General features: G+C 46.4%; 1 protein-coding gene across 1 annotated transcript in view; it reads left to right on the plus strand.

Moving 5' to 3' along the window:
• Positions 1-6,695, plus strand: part of AQP1 (aquaporin 1 (Colton blood group)) — a 44,488-nt gene extending 37,793 nt beyond the window's left edge. Inside the window, exons 2-4 of the mRNA XM_084859442.1 lie at positions 348-512; positions 3,077-3,157; positions 4,423-6,695. Coding sequence (XP_084715568.1) covers positions 348-512; positions 3,077-3,157; positions 4,423-4,596 — 420 coding nt within the window. The 3' untranslated portion in view covers positions 4,597-6,695. The remainder of the gene's footprint in view (positions 1-347; positions 513-3,076; positions 3,158-4,422) is intronic.
• The last annotated feature ends 15,141 nt before the right edge of the window (positions 6,696-21,836 follow it).

A 21,836-nucleotide genomic window follows, 5' to 3' on the forward strand; every position in this document is an offset into this window, starting at 1 on the left:
GTTGACAGAGCTGTCCATCCCTGTAATCATGTTCTAATCTACAATTCTCTTTGTAAGATTTATTTATTTTTTCTATACTGAAAAAAAGGACATGAAAGGCAGAATTTCCATTTGTTGAAGGTGGCAAAAACCTTGAACTAGCCCTGTTCACCCATGTAAGTCACCACTGGAGGTTCAGTCATCAAGTGCCAAAATGCTTGTATGAAAGAAGCCCTGACACTGAAGTGTGTGTGTGTGTGTGTGTGTGAACTTCTCCATCTCAAATATAGGATTTATAGGTGGAGTGCCTCCTTCACCTCCTGCCAAGAGAAATGATTTACCCTCCTCTCTGTCTTGTTCCCTCACAGCTGGCAGATGGGATCAATGTGGGACAAGGCCTTGGCATTGAAATCATTGCTACCTTGCAGCTGGTGCTCTGTGTTCTTGCCACGACGGACAGGAGGCGGAACGATGTCACTGGATCAGGACCGTTGGCCATTGGCCTTTCTGTGGCCTTGGGGCATCTTCTTGCTGTGAGTATAAACTCTGAATGGGGAAAAGCTTGCAATTCCCAAGATAAAGGGTATAATCTATTCAAAAGATATTGCCAAGCCCTCATAGCCAGAGAATAGCTTGTTGTCCAGATTTGCTGTGGTCTACATGCTACTCCAGCTTTCCCCAAATCTGGCACCCTCCAGCTGTGTTATTTATTTATTTATTATTTAATTTATTAATCGCCCATCTGGCTGGTCACCCAGATGTCGTGTTGGACTACAACTTCCTTCATCCCCAGCTAGCATGGCCACAAATCATGCCACTGACCGGGGACTGTGGGAGATGTATCACCACATAGCTGGGAGGTTCTGGGTTGCTGAAGACTGCAGTTCTCATTTGGCTTCAAGGCTGAATATATGACGGTATAAGGAGGCACCTTGTACCTGTGTCAGACTTATACAGTGTCTGATGAGCAGGGAGGGAGGAGAATTTTGTTCATTTCACATTTCAAAAAGAACTTACCAAGCTCACACTTCCTGGATCGATCTACAAATAGGGATTGACGAACTCACCTCTATCAAGGATCTCCAAGTGCTTGCTGAGTTTCCGCCCCTGCTTGCCCCACCATCCCGGACCCCTGCGCTCACCCAGCCCTGCTTGTCAAGCAGCTGTGCACCCAGTGAGTGGGTCTGGCAGCTGTCCGCTCCCTCAGTGAGTTGCCATTTTATATAACAAATGGCAACTCGTTCTTCTTCGTAAATTTAACCTTATGCAAATGGTGGCTGTAAAGGGGGCATCTGTGCAACGTTACAGACTTAAGTAGCCCATTTACACCTGTATTGTTGAAGAAATGGCTCTTTTATGGCCACCATTTGTGGAAGATTAGATTTACGGCCAAAAATGAGTCACCGTTTTATTTGTAAAATGGCGACTTGCTGAGGGAGCAGACAGTGCTGAGCACTAGTGGACGGGTCTGGTTTATGCTGGAGGCTCACAAGGCTTGGTTAGCAGGGGTGGTGGGCATGGTCTGGGAGGCCAAGCAGAGGGAATCTGTTGGACTCTGCCCCCCCCGAGCACCTGAAACATCCCTACCTATAAACTGGAACGCAGCTGTTCTTCGACATTCACACTTCTCCGAGTTCTATGATGAAGTTCTCCAAATGAAATGCGTATATGAGGATGAAGTGCATGCAAAAATGCATAGATCATGGGGAAAATGCATAAAACAGCATGATGTTCAGGAAAACCACTTGCAAAAATGCATATATCTTGCAAACCTGTGTACAAAAATGTGTACATTAGGAAGAATGCACATGACTTTTTGCGCTGCCCTAAAAAAGAAAAGTTGCAGACTGATGTGGAAATGGGATGGAATGAACTTAATATGGGAAACATGAGAAATGGAGAGAAACTGACAGATTCATCCATCTGTATGAATGAGCAGTGGGCTGCCATAGTCTTTACCAGGTCCTTTTGAAAGGAGATGCCAGGGACTGAACCTAGGATCATACACACATGCTGTCCTGCCTTGATCTGTTGACCCTTACAGGGGATGGTGCGGAATTACACAGCAGTGTGGAGGAGGGAGTAGGCAGTGGTGGCCAAAGTCAGAAGTCCATCCTTGAGATGGTAAAGCTTACAGTGGATTGGTCCCAGGCAGACAACATATCCTGGCAACCACCTACAGAGAACTTCTCTCTGCCTGACATCCTAGAAGAGGCATTGACAGTTAAAAAGTAGACAGTCCTGGACTAGAGAGATAGATAGTCCCACCTGCTGTAAGGCAGCTTTCTATCTTCTTAGACAGCGTTGGACATTTTGGGCAGCCAAGCAGGCGGGAAAGAAACCCAAAGCTCCCTGGCCAATAAATAAAAGGTGTAAATAAATGGATAAATGAGATACAAGAAACTACATTGCAAAGAGTCCGATCACAAGTCAGTCAGGCACAATACCTCTGAAGCTGACTACTTGTGCCCCCTGTCCCCCAAGTCTCAAGTGGAGGGCCTCTTGAAGCTTCTCTGAGCTGAGCTACCCAAGCTCATTTAAATGCAGATGTCAGGGACTTTCTATATGCATTTGGATATGAAAAAACTAGGGATGGTGGAATACGTCTGGGGGATGGAGTTTTCCGAGCTTTCATCAGCTCCTCCCCCCCCCCTGGATTTCAGCTCATTTCCCCTTGAGCTGTCTCGACTCCATCATGGAGTTGGGCCAATCTGCAGATTTTCCATTTTTAAAATTTGCATAAATTGTGGTCAATATTGGCACAATTTGTGCAAATTGTGACTGAAATTTGCATAAATTAGGCAAAGTGTGCCTGCAATTTGCACAAATTTGCATTTACACAAATAAGAAAAGAACAGCAAAGTTCCTGGATTTGGGGAAAAGCCATGTAGTCGGCCAGCAAATTCAAGCCAAATCAGGGGCTCAGTCCATCAAGCCCCCAAAGGGCCAGATTTTACAGTAACAGACATCTCTAGAAATAACTATATATTTGCACTGGGGTGGGTGTTCCTAATGGGCAGGGTCCATCAGCAAAATTTCTGATTTCTGACAGTACATGTCCCTCCCTTGTAAAAGCTATTCTCTTTGCCTCTCATAGATTGACTACACCGGTTGTGGAATTAACCCTGCCAGATCTTTTGGATCAGCTTTGATTTTCAACAACTTTACTGATCACTGGGTAGGTTTCAAATCACAATAATGAAATAGGTGCACACTTGTTCAAAGGAAAGTTCCTTGTGGTACAAAGTTCATATAGATGCATGAGCTGCATAGTCAAGCTATGCATGATCGTTTTCCTTACCTTTCTGTAAGCGCCCAATTTGGGTTGGGACCACGGTGCTTCAGGAGGGTTTTTAAAGTCATTTCTCTCACCCATTTTTCCTGACCCCCCTGTCAGAAATGGATTGCCCTTTCCCTTTGCAATCAACAACGCAATTGACAAAGCTTCAGGCTAATATGACTTTATTTTGCTAGAGTCTAGTCTCTCTACAAATGCAGATTCAAGGAAACTCTCATGCTGCCCCCAGGCTCTAAACAACTAATCAGCAATCTCTAAGCAGAGGAGATGAACCAGAGAGAGAGAAAGATGTCGGCAGTTTGGTTATGAGCTTCCCGGCCAAGCTAGCTTCGCAGTGAGGCCCCCTCCCTTAGGGTGGCTCCCTCCTATGTTGGCTTCCAAGATTGGCTATCCAGGCAGATCGTCTGAGTCCTGACCCTAACTTTTCCCACTTTGCTTTGCATCATGCCCAAGTATCTCTCAAGTCATGCCCTTCTTCCTCCTTCTCCTTGGAAACTTGTGTTCACACGGTGGAGGGAGGGGGCAGGGACTCAATCTGGGCCATCTGTTGGTCAAGATCTTGAGAAGACTCTCTTCCAGCATTTTGGCTCACTAGGGAGGGTCCCTTCTCTAGCCTCTGATCTAGCTGCCACTTCAGCTCTGATTCAGAATCAGTGCAGTCAAACATCTCAAAGCACTTAGACTCATTCCTGACCACCCACCCCAGGTTAGAAAAAGAAGAAGTCTCTATTAGAGTCAATGAATTCTTTTTTCTCTTTTAATCCGACCCATGGGGGGGCAGGGGAGGGAGAGAAGAATTTTGGGATGAAAATGTGGGGAGGTTTAACCCCCCCTTCCCGGAACACCAGGGTCCTGATCCGAATCAGGATGTTTAATTTGGACCTTCGAATTTTGGTGGACTGCAAGCATTGGCCACATATGGAGAATGCACCATAGCATTGTTATGCTTTTCTTCTGCCAAGCCATCCTTTTCTTGGGTCAGGACAAGTTGAGGAGTTCTCGTGTTCACAAGGAACTGTTGCATTGGGGAAAATGCATGTTCTTCAATCATTTATTCCCTTATTTGAAAGCTCTGATTACAAAATAACAACATTTCTGTGTGAGTTACTGTGTCAAATGCATTGATTGTTGACCTTGAATTTCAGATCTTTTGGGTTGGTCCCATAATCGGTGGGGCTGCCGCTGCCCTCATCTATGACTTCCTCCTAGCCCCGAGGTCTGGTGATGTAAGAGATCGCATGAAGGTCTGGACCAGTGGCCAGGTGGAAGAATATGACCTTGATGCAGATGACTCCAGAGTTGAGATGAAACCAAAATAAAAGAGAATTAAGATGAGAAGAATAAGAAAAAGAAATTTCTGAAGATTTTTTTATCAGTATTATAGACTCTTTGTAAAACAACAAGCAGTTCTTCCAAATGTTTTTATAAGTCATTAGTATTTTCCTTCTGTATTTTTTCCTCCCATTCTTTCCAGACTTTAGATCTGTGGCTGCACAGAGATGATAAAAAAGTGGGAGTGTGGGTGGAGGCGGAATGATTATATTTTTGTGTGGACACGAACTAGGGAGATCTTCAGTAATGATTCTAGAAGCCCAAATTTCTATTTATCCAAAGAGACTGGCTTCCCCCAAAATAGATCAGCATATGACAGTGACGCCCATGTGAACAGCCTCCATTCAGTCGGAAATTAATATTGAGGAGACCTTACCCAAAGAGATTTCACTGGGGAAAGTGTCTCAATTTCAGTGTGAGGCCCAGACTAGAAATGAGAAAGTTAATGGAGGAGTCTGTTCTAACAGAAACTTCTACAGTATTTGGTGGCCAACATTTGGGTTGGATTCTGGATCTGTCTTCCGCAAGCGGAAAGGTTCCACTTGAGGAAGGTCCCTCCACCCAATTTTGGGGGATCCCCCTCCTCTCACACTATAGGTCACTCCATGCAGAACTGTCTTCTGACTCTTTGTGTGGCATTTTCAGGGGGATGGAGTGGCTGCCTTGGGAAAGAGTGGCAGGGAAATCCACTTCCGTCAGTGCAGTTAATCCAGCATACATCTGGATCCAAACTCTGATATTTTTGGAGATCATGCAGTTCTCTAGAAAGTGGTGACATTGGCAGTGTCACAACAGACCCTCTTACTGGTAGCCAGACTCCAGAATACAGTTGGTGCCATTTTGGTTGTAAGGGTTTCACAACTATAGAGCTCCAAGACTCTGGCATAGTCTGACTTACAAATGAGTGCTTGTACACATTACATATGTGTTTAGGGATGGCCCATGTGCTCGATTCTGTCCAGGAATCTGGTGGAAACCCCCCTACCTGCAGCCCCAAGCCCTGCTCGCTGAGCCTCTTCCCCTGCTCACCCTCTGCCCATGCTCAGTGAGCCACCTGCACTCACCCCAGCAGCCTCATCAAGCTCCTTGGTCACCATTTTTTGAAAAAACAAATGGCGATCACAAAATGTGTATATTTGAGTATGCGTGAAAATGTGCACTTTTGCAAATGCACATATTGGTGTATGCAAAAACACACATTTTGTGAATGCACATATTTGCATATGCTCAAACATGCATATTTTTGCGACAATGAGCATTTTCACACATACACAAGTATGTGCATCTGCAAAATGTACATTTTTGCATATCCGCAAATATGCGCATTTTTGCGATTGGCGTTTTATTTTTCAAAAAATGGCGACCATGGAGCTCAAGGAGGCCACTGGGGTGAGTGCGGACTGCTCGCTGAGCATGGGAGGGACTTGAGCACAGTCCAGGGACTGGCAAGTGGGGGCAGGGGCTAGAACCTGGAGTACCTGGATGGGCAAGGGTTTGCACATCCCTATATGTGTTAAATCCAAAATCCAAAAGAGACATAGGGAATATTTCTGTTTCTTACCATTGAAATAGCTTATTTTGCCCCCCCCTTTTTTTAACCATCACTTGATTGAAATTTGGCAGGGGTCAAACTGACCATCCCTGAACTAGAGCTCAAAGTTCGGTGTGCCATCAACCAGGACATTCTGCTACTCAAGCTTAATTGAAATTACTGGGAGTTATACAGGAGCTGTTGTGAAACCCCTATTTATTCCCATGAGGCTCAAGGAGAAGAACTTGCTGGTGGATTGTGCCCTTCAACATTTCATAGATAATTAACTACATGGAACAAGCCAAACGTTATTCTTGTCCATTAACACACATTCATCGTCATGATATATCATTAATTCCATTGCATGTAAAAAAGCTGCCAAAACCAGGAAATGTTTACATAGTTTTATACATATATATTCTTTGTCTGTACATACCCACTTCTGTACCCATTGCTTAAAGAAAAGAGAATTATGACTAAAATTGAATCAAAAGCTGAAGTTAAAAGAAACATTTTCACCAATTTTAAATCAATAAAAAATAGAATTCAAATTTGGAAAGAAATCATGTTCAAATTTTTATCGTTTAAACTTTTGCCTTGAGGGATATTTAACATAAAGTATTCAATATTGTCGATGACTTTTTAGCAACAATAGTACATATTAGTTTGCCAAAGTCAATGCGCTTGCATGCTGATTTCTCTCCCACTAACCCTCCTGCCCCAGAAATGATAAACAGAACAATATCCTGAATTAGGAATATTAAAAAAACAAGAAAAAAGGGTGCAATCCTATGCATGTTTAAACAGAAAAAAGTCCTACAACTCCCAGCATCCCCCAGCCAATAGCCCCTAAGGCTCCAATCGTATATCCACTTACCAGGGAGTAAGTCCCATTGCATTGGGACTTACTTCTGAATAGACATGCACAGGAACACACTTTTAGGGCACAATCCTATCGGGAAAGGCAGCCGCCTCCAAACTCGGAGGTGACCACCTATCCAATGCAGGGCAGGAGAAGTGCGGAGGGGATCATGCCCTCTGCGTTTCAGCTGCCCTGCATTTGTGGCCAGACAGCCGATTTTGAGGGAGGAGGCAGCTGGATGACATGTGGGATGTGCCATACCAGCATTTCCGAATTCTCCGCCCCGACACGCCCCCAGGAATGCCCCGTTTTTGCTGCTCCGCACTCCTCTTCCGAGTGTGGTGTGCACGGCTGTTCTGCACTGCCTATGAGGCAGCGCCAGAGGGGCTGGAGGTTGGTTCTCAGGGAACCGACCTTGGAACACGGGCTCCAAGGTCGGTTCCTAGGAACCTACCTATCCTATGGCCATCTAGCCACTGACTAGCGGCCACAGGATTGCTCGCTAAGTGTATTTAAATTCAAACATTACAAGCAAATTTGAGTTACGAGAATGTATTAATGATCTGTCCTCCCACGAATTCACTTTAGTTTTAATTCAGGAATATAGAAGTGTCAAAGAACAATACTAATTATTCATTTTTTAAAAAATCCCACCCTTCTTCCAAGGCTAGTGTAAATACTTCTTTCTGCCCATCCATTTGATCTTTACAACATCCCTGTGAGGTAGGCTAGGCTGAGAGACAGTGACTAGCTTTAAAGTCACTGAGAGGCCTTAATGGCCATGTGGGGATTTGAACCAGAATCTCTGCAGTCCAACTTCACTCAGTACCGCAGTGTAAGCTAAGTTTACTCCACCACACTGTTGAGTTTAGCTAAAACTTAAAATATTTATAATCAGAGATGGGATCAGAGCGCTCCTCACCACCCCGGGCATCGAACGAATGTGAAAGAGTTTGTGTGTGGCTAAACAGACTAACGCTGGCCCCTGCCACTCAGGTGTGCAATGCCACCCCTTCCATGCTGCCTGTCTGAACATTTTTCTGGTGTCTGAAAGGGATCTATATGCTTACCTAGAGCTCTTTTGCATGAGGGGGGATCCTGACTGGGATGCACATAGAGACCCTTCCAACATGCCGTGAGCATACAGATGGTTGAATGCCTCTATATGTGACCTCTGTATGTGGCAAAAGTGGGAATAGCCTGTGTGACCCCACAAACCCCTCACATTCATCTCATAGGGAAGTCATAAAGCCCCCTTATCTCAAAAAGCCACAGGACATAGAAATCATGGGAGAACCAGGGATGCTTGCTTTTGGTGGGATTCTCCAACCTCCGCTTCAAAGCTCTGTTTTCGTTTGCAATGCTTTTTTCTTTTCGTTGGAATGGGGAAAGTGTGCAGTGCAAATGGGAATAGTGTCTATTTCACCCATAGTGACTAAGGTATGAAAATGTGTGTGGGTTTGATTTTTTTTTTTAAATGCACGTTTTTCAAAAAGAAACAAATATGTTTTTTTCAAATGCAGTCGCAAGTTTGGAAATATGTGAGCTTTTTCTGGAAAATGCAGTCATTTTCGCATCCGGGGATGCAAACAGGTCACATTCTGATGATTGGTGAACAGAAATGAAATTCTCATATATCCCCTAATAGCAGAAGGTCATAAACCTCATACTGTAGTAATAGTTTCAGAGTGTCACATTATCATCCCAATAAAACTCATATGAAGTTTCATGGACAGATCAATGTCTGGAAGCTATTAAAAAAAAAAAAAGCAAACCTCACACAAGTGTGAAACTGTACCTCTGAAACCCATGCAGGAACACGCTCTAGGCCCGGTTTTCCACCCATCTGTCAGCATCTCAGCATCTTCATACACACAGCACCATGGGAAATGCTTCCTTGTAGTCTGTTTCCACAATGCTCTGCCTCTGTGTGTGTATGAATAAAGCATTCATCTGTGGCTGCTGGCTGGGGAAGGAATCGTGTGAGGTTTTTTCTACCCAAATTGTCATGCAGGATGGATAAGAGTGATTGGGTGGAAAGTACATGGCGAGCACATCTCAAGTACTTCTCAAGTACTTTGAGATTCTGCTCAATAACTTTTACATTGGATGAAAACCACAGTTCTCTAATACAGGGGTCCCCAACCCCCGGGCCTTGGACTGGTCCTGGTCTGCGGCCTGTCAGCAACCGGGCTGCAGGGGTGTGTGAAACCCCCTCACCTTGGATCCATGGGGTGGACTTCCGGCTGCTGGGACGCCATTTGCATCTACGTTTTAGAATTCTGGCTGCTGGGACGCCATTTGCATGCTACGCGGACGCCATTTGCATCCCTGTTCTACAAGTAATAGGCTATGTAAATCTTTACGTAGCCTATTACTGCAAAGAATAGGGACACAAATGGCGTCCATGTAGCAGACGCCATTTGCATCCCAGAAGCTGGAAGTCAGCCAGCAGAACCCCCCCTGGTCCGTGGAAAAATTGGACCGGTCCCTGGCACCAAAAAGGTTGGGGACCGCTGCTCTAATAGATAAAAACATGTGTTCTTTACTCTGCCCTGATAGCTCCGCTTTTGTTAATTTCTCAGCCATAACTATGCAAAAGCAACCCCTTTCTCCATTTTGCTAGCTAATACTGGGAAATTCAGGGACAATATAACACAGAGGAAGTATGTCATCTGAATGGGCACTATAATTAAATGTCTGCTCCTAGAAACTTTCTTGCATTATTATGATGGGGCTTGTTTCTTTTTTGTATACATGCACATATATGTTTATAATATTTATATGTTTATATAGAGAGACTTTGTTTTGTGAGGACGCAGAAAAATGAGAAGCACCACCCAAAGGTAGCAAATATATTGACATTGGAAATATAGAGGAAATTATCATGCATCATAGAATGGTCACTCTCTTTGTACTACTTAGGGCACAATCCTATGCATGTTGAGACAGAAAAAAGTCCTACAACTTCCAGCATGCCCCAGCCAGCATGGCTGGCTGGGGCATGCTGGGAGTTGTAGGAATTTTTCTGTCTCAACATGCATAGGATTGCACCCTTATTGTTCCTTGAGTTAATACGCACAAATGTTATCAGATATTTTGCCAGGCTACGGCCTTCACATTCACTTTCAAAAAATTTCTTGAGGCAAAATTATGAGGCAACTTAGGGACAAATGTACTCCTTCCCCTGAGAAAATGTCATTGGTCTTGTCAAACCTCTTTCAGCTTTCCTCAAAAATTCCTCAGATGTTTTGCATGAGGAGATTGTGTGACCAGGGGGTTGGGATGGGGGTCAAATTTAGCTTGGGGTGGAATTTGGCAGCACTTCTGTTACAGGCAGAATGTTCATATCATGGCCAACTCCTCAGAAAACCTTACTTTTTCAGGGCCAAAGTCCATTTGATGGGCTTAGACATGGTTGTTTGTTCACAAATCTGCTCCGTTCACATCAAAAGTGGGAAGGCATGTCTGTTTTATTTTAACACCACTTCCCCATCTTAACTTGCTGTCACTTCAAACACTTTTCTCCTCAGTCCAGGTAACTTCCAGTTTTGGAGCTGGGCTTGTAGAAAAGTGGGACCTGAAGTTCCCACTCCATCTGTGAGCAGTGGAACAGGGAGCCATTTTGGTTGATTTTCAGCAAGCGTGTACGCAAATGGCAGCCCCCATAGGGCGCCGCCATTTGTGTTCCTTATTGGGTCCCTGTAGTCCAAACGCTATTTGCGTTGCCCTTATTTTCACCGTAGTCTACGTCAATCTTTACGTAGACTACAGGGACCAAATAAGGAACACAAATGGCGGCGCCCTATGGGGGCCGCCATTTGCGTACGCACTTTTTTTTTTTCAAAGTCACCCGTGATAGGCTACGTGACGATTTATGTAGCCTATCATGGCTGACTTTGGAAATCTAGCCATGATAGGCTACGTTAATCGTTACATAGCCTATCACGCTTTTTTTTTTTTTTTTACTTTCCTTGTAATGGTGGTGGCAGCAGCCGGTCGAAAGACCGGCTGCTGCCCCCGCCCCTGACGAAAACCCGCCGACCCGCCGCCGGGACCCGCCACCGGGAGGGACATTCGTGAAAGGTAAGTCCCATCCCGGGGGGGGGGGCGGGGGGGCGGAGAAATTCACCGCCAATTTCGGGGGGCCGAATGCGTTGGCACTCGCCCCCCCAAAGTTTCAGGGAGAAATTCTCCCCCATCCCTACATAAGCCCCGTTCCCCACACACACATATTTGCCTCACCTCTAAAACATTTGAGCTTAAAGCTCCCATATGAGAACTTTCATTTCTGCACTAGTCTAAAGAGAAGTGGGTAATCAAATGGAAAAGCATTCAGCTCCCTTTACCTACTTGTCTCTGTTCATGTAAAAGTTAACCTCCTGCCTTGATTTATGCCTCAATAGGACAGACCTGTCAACAACTAATATGGCTTCCCCGTCACCTGTAGTTTGACCCTCACTGAACTCCATTCACACATGCAAGTGTTCAGAACCAAGTACTGATTGAGAAATTTATAGAAGCATAGGGTGTAACCAGCCCACAGTCTCAACGTTATATTAAAAGAACCACATATATTGCAGTTCACTCAACCTGTTCTGGATATAACAGTTGGCATTCATTAAATAGCATGCATCTAAGAATGGGGTCAGTGCATTTTCAGGTGGTTCCACCTGTGGACCAATAATGGTAACAAATAGAAAACGTCCTCATTGTTTCTTGAGTACATTTCACATGGAATTTTGTGTCATGTGCTTGTAAATATGGCATGACTGGACTTGTGACTGGCTTATAAATAAAGAAAAAATTTTGTGCTCACAGCTTTGGAGTGATCCTGATGCTTGATTCATAATTAATGGAAGTCCTAATGATCTTTTCTGTGGCCCTGAACCATGTAAAGTTAGTTGTGCTTAAGTACCATCCAATTCAATGGGTCAAGTTAGTTGTGATTAACTCAGTAGTAGTAGCCTTCAATTTCAGTGGGACTTAAATATGACATCCAGAGAAAGTGAGGCAGTAGAAATAATAGAATCATGAGGTGGTAGAGCAGAGATACCACTTCAGGCCACACATGAAGGATGCTATTTTGTACATGCCCCTTGAAAGAAGAAAAAAGAGAAAAAGAAAATCCGTGTGCAAGGCTAGGCTTAATAAAATACAGATTTTATTACATCCATTCTGTCTGTATTTTGTGGATTGTCAGGCGTCTTTCATTCCTTCATCAGCTCATTGATGGAATTGGTTTTTTTCCCCACCAGAATTTTGTTCTACTCACACGAATGTGCATTAGTGCAAATGTGAATGAGCTCTAATCCCCTTCAAAATCCCCCCGCCAAATTAAAAATGGTTCTGCAAGTCTGCAAAATCCCCACAACTCAGAAAAGGGTCAGTCCACTGCAGAAACTACAGGTCAGATTCGTGGAAATCCAATCTCATTTGAATCCCTTGCAGATTTCTCTGACATCCTCACACAAGTGAAACGTTAGCAGAACCAGATCCAAGCCTAGCCTTCTCTTTATTGTGCTGCTTTTCCATTTGTAAGGAATGTTTTTGTATAGAAAAATATGATCCACCCAGATGCAGTCTGATGTGACATAGCCCATCCTCTCTCCTCATCACTCTACCACCTCTTGGGGTCTCTTCCTTGGTGGCAAGTGATATGTGGGCCATTTTTTTTCCTCCAGGGATCATGGGGCTTGACTCCGTGTGCCACCTGGACAAATTCTTGGAGGAAAAGGCTATCAGTGGCTACTAGGCTTGATGGCTATGTGCTGCCTCCAGTACCAGAGGCAGTGAGCCTGTGTACACCAGTTGCTGTAGAACATGGGTGGGAAGGTGCTGTTGCGCTCATGCCCTGCTTATGAGTTCCTGATCGACAGCAGGTTGGCCACTGAGTGAACAGAATGCTGGACTAGACGGACCCTTGGTCTGATCCGGTAGGGCTCTTGTGATGTTCTTATGTTCGTATGTACCTGCAACTCACAATCCATGGCTGGAAAAGATGTTACATACATTATTCTTTCCTGTCAAGGAGGCCTGTTCTGGGTTGACAAAGCCCTCCACCACCTGCTACTCCCTCCTCCAGGCTCCAAGTTAGAGCTTTTTTTGTTTTTACCTCAGGGAAGGAAGGGCAGGGGTGGCAAGGAGCAGCAGAGGAGGGATGTGAGCCCCAATTTAGGGATGTAAGAAGTCATCCTAGTTTGGTTTCTCCGGGCACTCGCCAAAGCAGCGTCCCTGCTTGCATCCCCCCGAACCTGTGCTCCGGCCACCCATGAGTTCAGTGAGTTCCCTGGGTTCACCGCAAACCCATTTGGTGAGCGCTGCCATTTTCGTGCCTTTGCTTTCTAGGAAAAACAGGAAGTTAAAAAAATGCGCATATTCAAATATGCGCAGTTTGGGGCTGGGAAAGCTAAATAACCACATTATTAGAGGGATTATACCTCTAATACTGCACTTATTTAGCTTCTGCAGCTCCAAACTGAGCTTTTTTTAATATGCATATTTTTTTAACTTCCAGTTTTGCGCAGAAATCAAAGAAACGAAAATGGCAACGCTCACTGAATGGGATCACGGTGAGAACTGGGGAATGCAAGTGGGCACGAGCGGGGGGCAAACAAGGACAGCGTCTTGGTGGGCGCAGTTTGGGGGTCGTGGGTGGGGGTTGCCCGATTAATTTCCAAACCCAGTTGGGCGCCCGTGATATCCCTACCCCAATTTGAGGAAGAGCCGACAGAAGGTGGGGGTGTCTGTCTTGAATTGGGGCTGTACTTCTTTGAGTAGAGGTGCTTACATTTTCAAGCACTTCTTCTTCAAATAATCATCCATCTTTCTAGGGATGTGCGAACACACCCCAGCTCAAGTTCTCTGGGCACCTGCTAAAGCACCGCCTCCCCTCGCCCCCCTGAACCCATGCTGGAGCCCTCACAAGCTCGGTGAGTCGCTCGCACTCACTGCAACCCCATCTGTCGAGCTCCTGCCATTTTGCTGCCTTTTTTTCTGGGTAAAAAAGGGAGTTTAAAAATGTGGGTATTTAAATATGCACAGTTTGGGGCCGGGAAAGCTTAATATGTGCAATATGTGCTTCTAATATTGTGCATATTAAGCTTTCCCAGCCTCAAATTGTGCATATTTAAATAGGCACATTTTTAAACTCCCTTTTTTATCCAGAAAAAAAGGCGGCAAAATGGCATGTGCTCACCAGACGGAGACGTGGTGAGTCCAGGAGGGCATGAGTGGGCGCAAGCGAGGACAGGGGCTTGACAGGCATGGCCTGGAGGTTGTGGGCGGGTGGGGGGTGGGTGATGGACTCCCAGACCCAGTCGGCCACCTGCAACATCCCTACATCTTTTACTTCACTGTGGCATGTGACATTCAGGGAAACAATTCCCTGGATTCATGCGCATTCTGTTAACTGCTGGATCATTGCGCCTTTCCTCTGATAACTGCTTCACATATGACTGTTCTACACTACAACTTTTAAAAGATGACTTGGGCCATCATAAGGGAAGTGTGAATCATTAAAACCCAGGCTTGCTGATGTTCCCTGAATTGCACCTTGTAGCTCATTCCGACTTCTTTCCATATCAGATTGTGACAGTGGAGGCTGGTGGCTCTGATTTTGGTGGGGCTGTAAATTCAATCTGCATTTTAGCCAGAACCCTAAAGGAGCTATCCAAAGTACTGAACCCATTTTTGGAATACAGATCAGCACTTTGGATAGCTCATTTAGATTTCTGGCTGGTTCTGACAGACACTCAATATGTAATCACAGCCCCACCATAATTGGAGCCACCAGCCTGGATTGTGAGCACTCCTTTTTTCCCCCTATAGGCATGGAAATTTCAGAGTGTCTTCACGCAGATTTTCCCAAATGTACCCAACTGTATGCATTTTTTAAGTGTATACATTTTCTTCCATTAATGAAAATGTGTGTGTGCATTTTTCAAAAGTATGCATTTTCCATGTGCATTTTTTGAACATATTTTCTTGTTCCACAAATCACATTGCAAAAGTGAAAATGTGTGGACTTTTACTGGTCCATGTTTGGTTCCAGGAGGCACGAACTGGGTGAATTCTGGTAAAAACAAACCAATCTGAAGAGATTTCTCATGCATCCCTCCCTAGCCATCCCAAATTATGGACAGGGTTTTAATTTTACCTATTCACTGGGCCCATTTGGAAGTAATTCTCACATGCTGGATGAATGTGTGGGGCTATGCCAATGAGTGCTGCCCTGACATCATGTGTTCCTTCAGACTAGCTCTCCCCACTGGCATCTGCACATACATCTAGAGATGTGAGAGAATTCTGCCATGGATCCCAGGGAGGCTGAATTCCAGTGAATTTGGCCCCCCCAGAATCTGTGGCAGAACGGATCAACCTGCCCCACCACCCCATGAATAGGGATGTACGAAAGTCACTTACCTTGAACGAAATTTGATTCACGGTGGGGGGGAGGCGCTCCGTCCCTCCCCCCGAAATTCTGGCAGGCGGGAAGGCGCTCCGTCCCTCCACCCCCGAATCCTGGCCGGCCGAGCCGCAAATGGCGGCGGCTGTAGCTGCCGCCATTTGCATCCCTGCAGTCAGCCGTGATAGGCTATGTAAATGTTTACGTAGCCTATCACGGCTGAGTAAAAACAAAAAAAACCCAAACCGCGCGTACGCAAATGGCGGCGCCCATGGGCGCCGCCATTTGCGTTCCTTATTTTGGCACGTGTAGTCTACGTAAACATTTACGCAGACTACAGAGAAAATAAGGGGAACACAAATAGTATAGTTGCTATGCTATTTGCATTCCCCTTATTTTCGCCGTAGTCTACGTAAACATTTACGTAGACTAGACGTGCCAAAATAAGGAACGCAAATGGTGGCGCCCATGGGCGCCACCATTTGCATATGTGTGGTTTTTTTTTTTTTACTCAGCCGTGATAGGCTATGTAAACATTTACGTAGCCTTTCACGGTATTTTTTAAAAATGTAGCCGTGATAGGCTACGTAAATCTTTACATAGCCTATCACGTTTTTTTGTGTTTTTTTTTGTTTTTTACTGGAAATGGCAGCGGAGGCAGCTGGTCGGAAGACCGGCCGCCACAGCCGCCGCACTGCTGTCATACCGCCGCCGCACTGCCACCGGAGCCGCTGTCGCCAGGAGGATTCGCCCAAGGTAAGTCCCGTCCCAGGGGGGCAGACCATTTTGCCACCAATTTCAGGGGGCCGAATGCACTAGCATTCGGCCTCCCCGAGATTTGTGGCGAAATTCTCTGACATCCCCACCCACGAAAGCCCTGCGAAACAGAACCTACCTTGCTGCAGCTCCAGCTCTGGTGGCGGTGGCGGCTCCAGCGGCAGACTCTGCTACGCCGTCCACCATTTGCATCCCTGGCAAGCTATGATAGGCTACGTAAGTATCTACATAGCCTATCATGGCTCAGAGCAGGGACGCAAATGGCATAGCAGCTGCCATTTGCATCCCTGCTTTTGCTGTGATAGGCTATGTAAATATTACATAGCCTATCACGGCTCAGCGAAGGGATGCAAATGGTGGCTGCTACGCTGGCCGCCATTTGCGTCTGCAGACCTGCTGTGCAGATGCACCCGGCCAATGGCTCTGCGGAGTCGCCACGGAGCAGAGCCGGTCAGGGTAGGATTTCGTGGGAAGTTACGGAGCACCTCCCCCCCACCGCGAATGTCATTCTTCAAAAAGGTAAGTGACTTTTGTACATCCCTACATACAGCACATGAAATGTGTTTATTTATTACTTTTTTATACTTCCCTATTGCCGAAGCTCACAGCTGAAATATGACTGCATCTGTGCATATGGCATGAAATATGTCTGTATGCACAAAGGCTGTTTCCCCCATAGATGTTTGCACTGTGCACGCAGATAGCAGGGGTGGAGCTAGTCAGTGCATGCAGTTTAGGGGGCAGGATTAGTTGTCATAGTCCCCTCCCACATTTGTCCAATGTGTGAGAGAAACTTCTCAATAGGGCTGCTGCTTTTCAGTGCTGTCACTTCCCAGAGTTAGCTGGCATTTGTCAAGTGTGCAAGAACATTAATAAGGTGTAGTGAAATCAAATGCTGCACATGCTGAAGTGTGAGCCTCTGTGTGAGTAACCTCACCTGCTTCCTTGTGGTGAAGTATTGCTTCAAACCTAAGCTCAGTCACAATCCAGCTGATTTGGATTGCAAAAGTCTGGGACACATTAGCCTCATTTAGGGATGGCAGAGAATTCTGCCACGGATCTCGGTGAGGCCAAATGCCAGTGCATTCAGCCCCCTGAACTCCGTGGCTGAACGGCCTGCCATCCCCTGCCCCCCCCGCGGATCCCCCCTGGGACGGGACTTACCTGGGGCGGATCTTCCGTGCGGCTGCGGCGGCGGTGGCTGGTCTTCCGACCGGCTGCTTCTGCCACCATTTGCAGTCTTGTCACTTTGTTTTTTTTTTTTTTTTTACAAGACGTGATAGGCTACGTAAAGACTTATGTAGCCTATCACGTCTGGCTTAAAAAAAAAAAAAGCATACGCAAATGGCAGCGGCTACGGCCGCCGCCATTTGCGTTCCTTATTTTTGGCCGTCTTAGTCTACATAAATATTTATGTAGACAAAGATGGCCAAAAATAAGGAACACAAATGGCGGCAGCCATAGCTGCCGCTATTCGCGTATGCTAATTTTTTTTTTTAAGCCAGACGTGATAGACTACGTAAGTCTTTACGTAGCCTATCATGGCTGACTACAGGGATGCAAACGGCGGTGGCTACGGCCGCCACCATTTGCATCCCTGCTAGCCAGCGGCCGGATGTCCGGCTGCTGGCGGAGCTGGCCGGCGGCTCCGCAGAATCCCTGCGGAGCGGATCCAGCCGGCAAGGATTCCAGGAGGAGGGACAGAGCACCTCCCCCCCCAGCGGAACCCGGCGGAGCCAGGTAAGGGGACTTTTGTACACCCCTAGCCTCATTTAAATACAAAACCCTTTCTCTGCAAACCTATCAGCATGTGTGATGGTGCATGCGCCAGACTGGCTCATTGTCAGGGCTGAGCTGTAAGCAGCTGTCAAGATGGAAGCCTGGAGTGTGGAACCAGGTTCCAGGAGTGGTGCCAGGAGTCAGTGCTGATGAACAAACTCAAGCAAGACCGTTATTGCTGAGGAAGAGTCCCTGTGCAAACAGGAAGCCCTTTATAGCTCTTCCTGTTTCAGAGGGTCCAATGGACAGCCTGGATGGATGGGTCCAATCCAGAATCTGAGAACACTGCCTAGGAAGATGCTCAAAACCACAGCTGGAGTGGCTCAGTACACAGAGCAACTGCACCTAGAGATGAGGGCTTCCAGTTCTATCCCCAGTGGTTTCTGACACCCATCTACAATAGTGCATGTGACTAGGGATGGTCATCGCTGGAATTTCCAGAATTCCCTGTATCTCCGGCTCACCTTGCATTTGCTAGCTGAGCTGTGGGCTCATGTGGGTTCCCCATGATCTGGGAAATTTCTCAGATTCCCCCCCCAAATCAGCATTTATGCAAATTGCAGGTGCAATTTGCACAATTCGTGCGAAGGTTGGCCATAATTTGCTTAATTTGTGCAAATGGTGGGCATAATATGTGCAACCTGTGTAAATTGCAGCTGCAATTTGTGCAAAATGAAGCACATAGAATCATAGAATAGTAGGGTTGGAATCACATCATGGTCATGATTGTGCAAATTAATTGTACCTACAATTTGTGCAGAATTAAGTATATTCCAGCCACAATTTGTGCACATTCAGCAAATTACTGCATTTGTGTAAATTACACAAATTGCAGCAGCAATTTGCTTAAATGCTGATTTTTTTTTTTGCGGGGGGGCAGAAATCTGCAAGTTGGCCCAACTCATACAATTGAGTCAGGCCAGGTGGCAGGTTAGAGAGCTGGAGTCTGGGGGGCCAGGCTGCCGAAAGCTAGGGTTGGTGGAGAATTTCTCCCCGAAACTTTGGGGGGCCGAGCGCCAACGTGTTCGGCCCCCCGAACAAGTTTTGGGGAGAAATTCTCCACACACCCCACACACCGCACCCCCCCCGGGACGGGACTTACCTTTGCCGAATGTCCCTCCCGGCGGCGGGTCCCGGCGGTGGTTCGTCAGGTCTTCGTCAGGGGCGGGGGCGGCAGCCGATCTTTTGACCGGCTGCTGCCGCCGCCATTCCAATAAAACTAAAAAAAAAAAACACGCCCCCGTGATAGGCTACGTGACGATTAACGTAGCCTATCACGGCTAGATTTGCAAAGTCAGCCATGATAGGCTACATAAATCGTCACGTAGCCTATCACGGGTGACTTAAAAAAAAAAAAAGCGTGTACAGATAATGGTGGCCCCCATAGGGAGCCGCCATTCCTGTTCCTTATTTGGTCGCTGTAGTCTACGTAAAGATTACGTAGACTGCAGCGACCAAATAAGGAACGCGGATGGCGGCTCCCTATGGGGGCCGCCATTTGCGTACGCGCTTTTTTTAAAAAAAGTCACCTGTGATAGGCTACGTGACGATTTACGCAGCCTATCACGGCTGACTTTGCAGATCTAGCCGTGATAGGCAACGTTAATCATCACGTAGCCTATCACGAGGGTGTTTTTTTTTTTAACTTTTAATTTCGTGGCTGGGCGAGGCGAGGCGCCTCCTCCCCGCCTGAATTTTGGCCAGGCGAGGCGGGAAGCCTCCCCCCCGGCCTGAACTTCGGGGGGAGAGCAGCGAAGCGCCTCCCCCCCACCGCGAAAAGCTGCGAGACCAGGTAAGTGGGTTTTGTGCACCCCTACCGAAAGCTCAGCAAACTTCACCCCCCGAATGGATTCTTCTGACATCCCTACATGTGACAGAATGTCCTCTAGGTCTTTCTCTCTTCAAGTTCCAATCACTATATGAATGCTGAGAGCCATTTCAACTGTTACGAAAAGCACACAGTACAGTCCTCACAGGACTGCACCACTTCAGAATGGAGGTAGGGATCATGTATTTGAATGCCCCTCCATATAAAAAAAAACATTCCCTGAACTAAAAACCCCAGCACATTTGGGAGAAGACTAGGTTAAGCCTCTTTCCCTGATGTACTAGCTTTCTACAGGAAGAGTTTTTGATCTGGAGGTTATTCCACCATGTGTTTTCCACCCACCTGCATACTCCTGAAGACTATACCACATAGTTTTTCTTTTTCTCAGTGTTTGAATCAGGTCGAAGTCCTGCCCATGCAGTGAGACTGAATGATACCGTGCAGCAGGGCTTCATGGAAAACCAACAAGCCCTGCCACACAACACTTTGGGTGATGTCTGGTAGCAAAAATGGATAGGGCTATATTACATGAGCAGCTTTTCACATCATGGGCATAGTTAAGGGACTCTCCAAAATGTTTTTTAAGCATGGGGGGTGAGAAGGTATGAAGGTGCTGATGTCCATGGTTAACGGACCTTCGCAATATGTTTCCAAGTGTTCGAATGTGGTAAGAACATTTAAAAATGTGTTGTCTATCTTGTGCCCAGATCTTTGAAAATTAGCTGGATTCCACATCAGAGACACAAAAACAAATGATGCTCTTAAAAGGAAAAAAAAATAGCAATGAGTTTCAAAGGATCATTGTAGTAGGGATGCACGAAAGTCCCTTACCTGTCCTCGAAGCTTTTCATGGTGGGGGGGAGGCACTTCACTGCTCCCCCCGCGAAGTTCAGGCTGGGGGGGAGGCTTCCCGCCTCGCCCGGCCAAAATTCAGGCCGGGGAGGAGGCGCCTCGCCTCGCCCGGCCGCGAACTAAACAGTTAAAAAAAACAAAAACGCCCCCGTGATAGGCTACGTGACGATTAACGTAGCCTATCACAGCTAGATCCGCAAAGTCAGCCGTGATAGGCTACGTAAATCGTCACGTAGCCTATCACGGGTGACTTTAAAAAAAAAAGAAAAAAAAGCACATACGCAAATGGTGGCCCCCATAGGGAGCCGCCATTCGCGTTCCTTATTTGGGTGCTGTAGTCTACGTAAAGGTTTACGTAGACTACGGCAAAAATAAGGGCAACGCAAATAGCGTTGCCCTTATTTTCGCCGTAGTCTACGTAAACCTTTACGTAGACTACAGCGACCAAATAAGGAACAGGAATGGCGGCTCCCTATGGGGGCCGCCATTATCCGTACACGCTTTTTTTTTTTTTTTTTAAAGTCACCCATGATAGGCTACGTGACAATTTACGTAGCCTATCACGGCTGACTTGCAAATCTAGCCGTGATAGGCTACGTTAATCATCACGTAGCCTATCACGGAGGCGTGTTTTTTTCTTTTTCTTTTATTGGAATGGCGGCGGCGGCAGCCGGTCGAAAGATCGGCTGCCGCCCCCGCCCCTGACGAAGAACCGACAAACCACCGGCCGGACCTGCTGCCGGGAGGGACATTCGCCAAAGGTAAGTCCCGTCCCGGGGGTGTGTGCGGGGGGCAGGGGGTGCGGAGAATTTCTCCCCAAAACATGTTTGGGGGGCCGAACACGTTGGCGCTCGCCCCCCCCGAAGTTTCGGGGAGAAATTCTCCGCCAACCCTACATTGTAGCATTTACATCCTGTGGCAAGGACAGCAGTTATTAAACAATACAATTGCAGATGGTCCATCCAAGTTTCAAGTCCATAGAACAAAGAGCTTGCACAGTGTTCAGCAAAAAAAATGCCTCCTAAGTTTAGTAACAATAAAAAAGTTGCAGTAGAAAAGTCCCTTTACCTGAAATCAGGTGGCATGCATACAAACCAATGCAAAGTTTTCCACTGGATAATTTAAAATGTTTCAGTATCATTTTTATCGATATATTATACACTATACATATATGGTTCTGGACTCGACCTT

This window comes from Heloderma suspectum, chromosome 5, assembly GCF_057233095.1.
Source record: "Heloderma suspectum isolate Gila_16-S chromosome 5, 16-S_ref, whole genome shotgun sequence".
NCBI lineage: Eukaryota > Metazoa > Chordata > Lepidosauria > Squamata > Helodermatidae > Heloderma > Heloderma suspectum.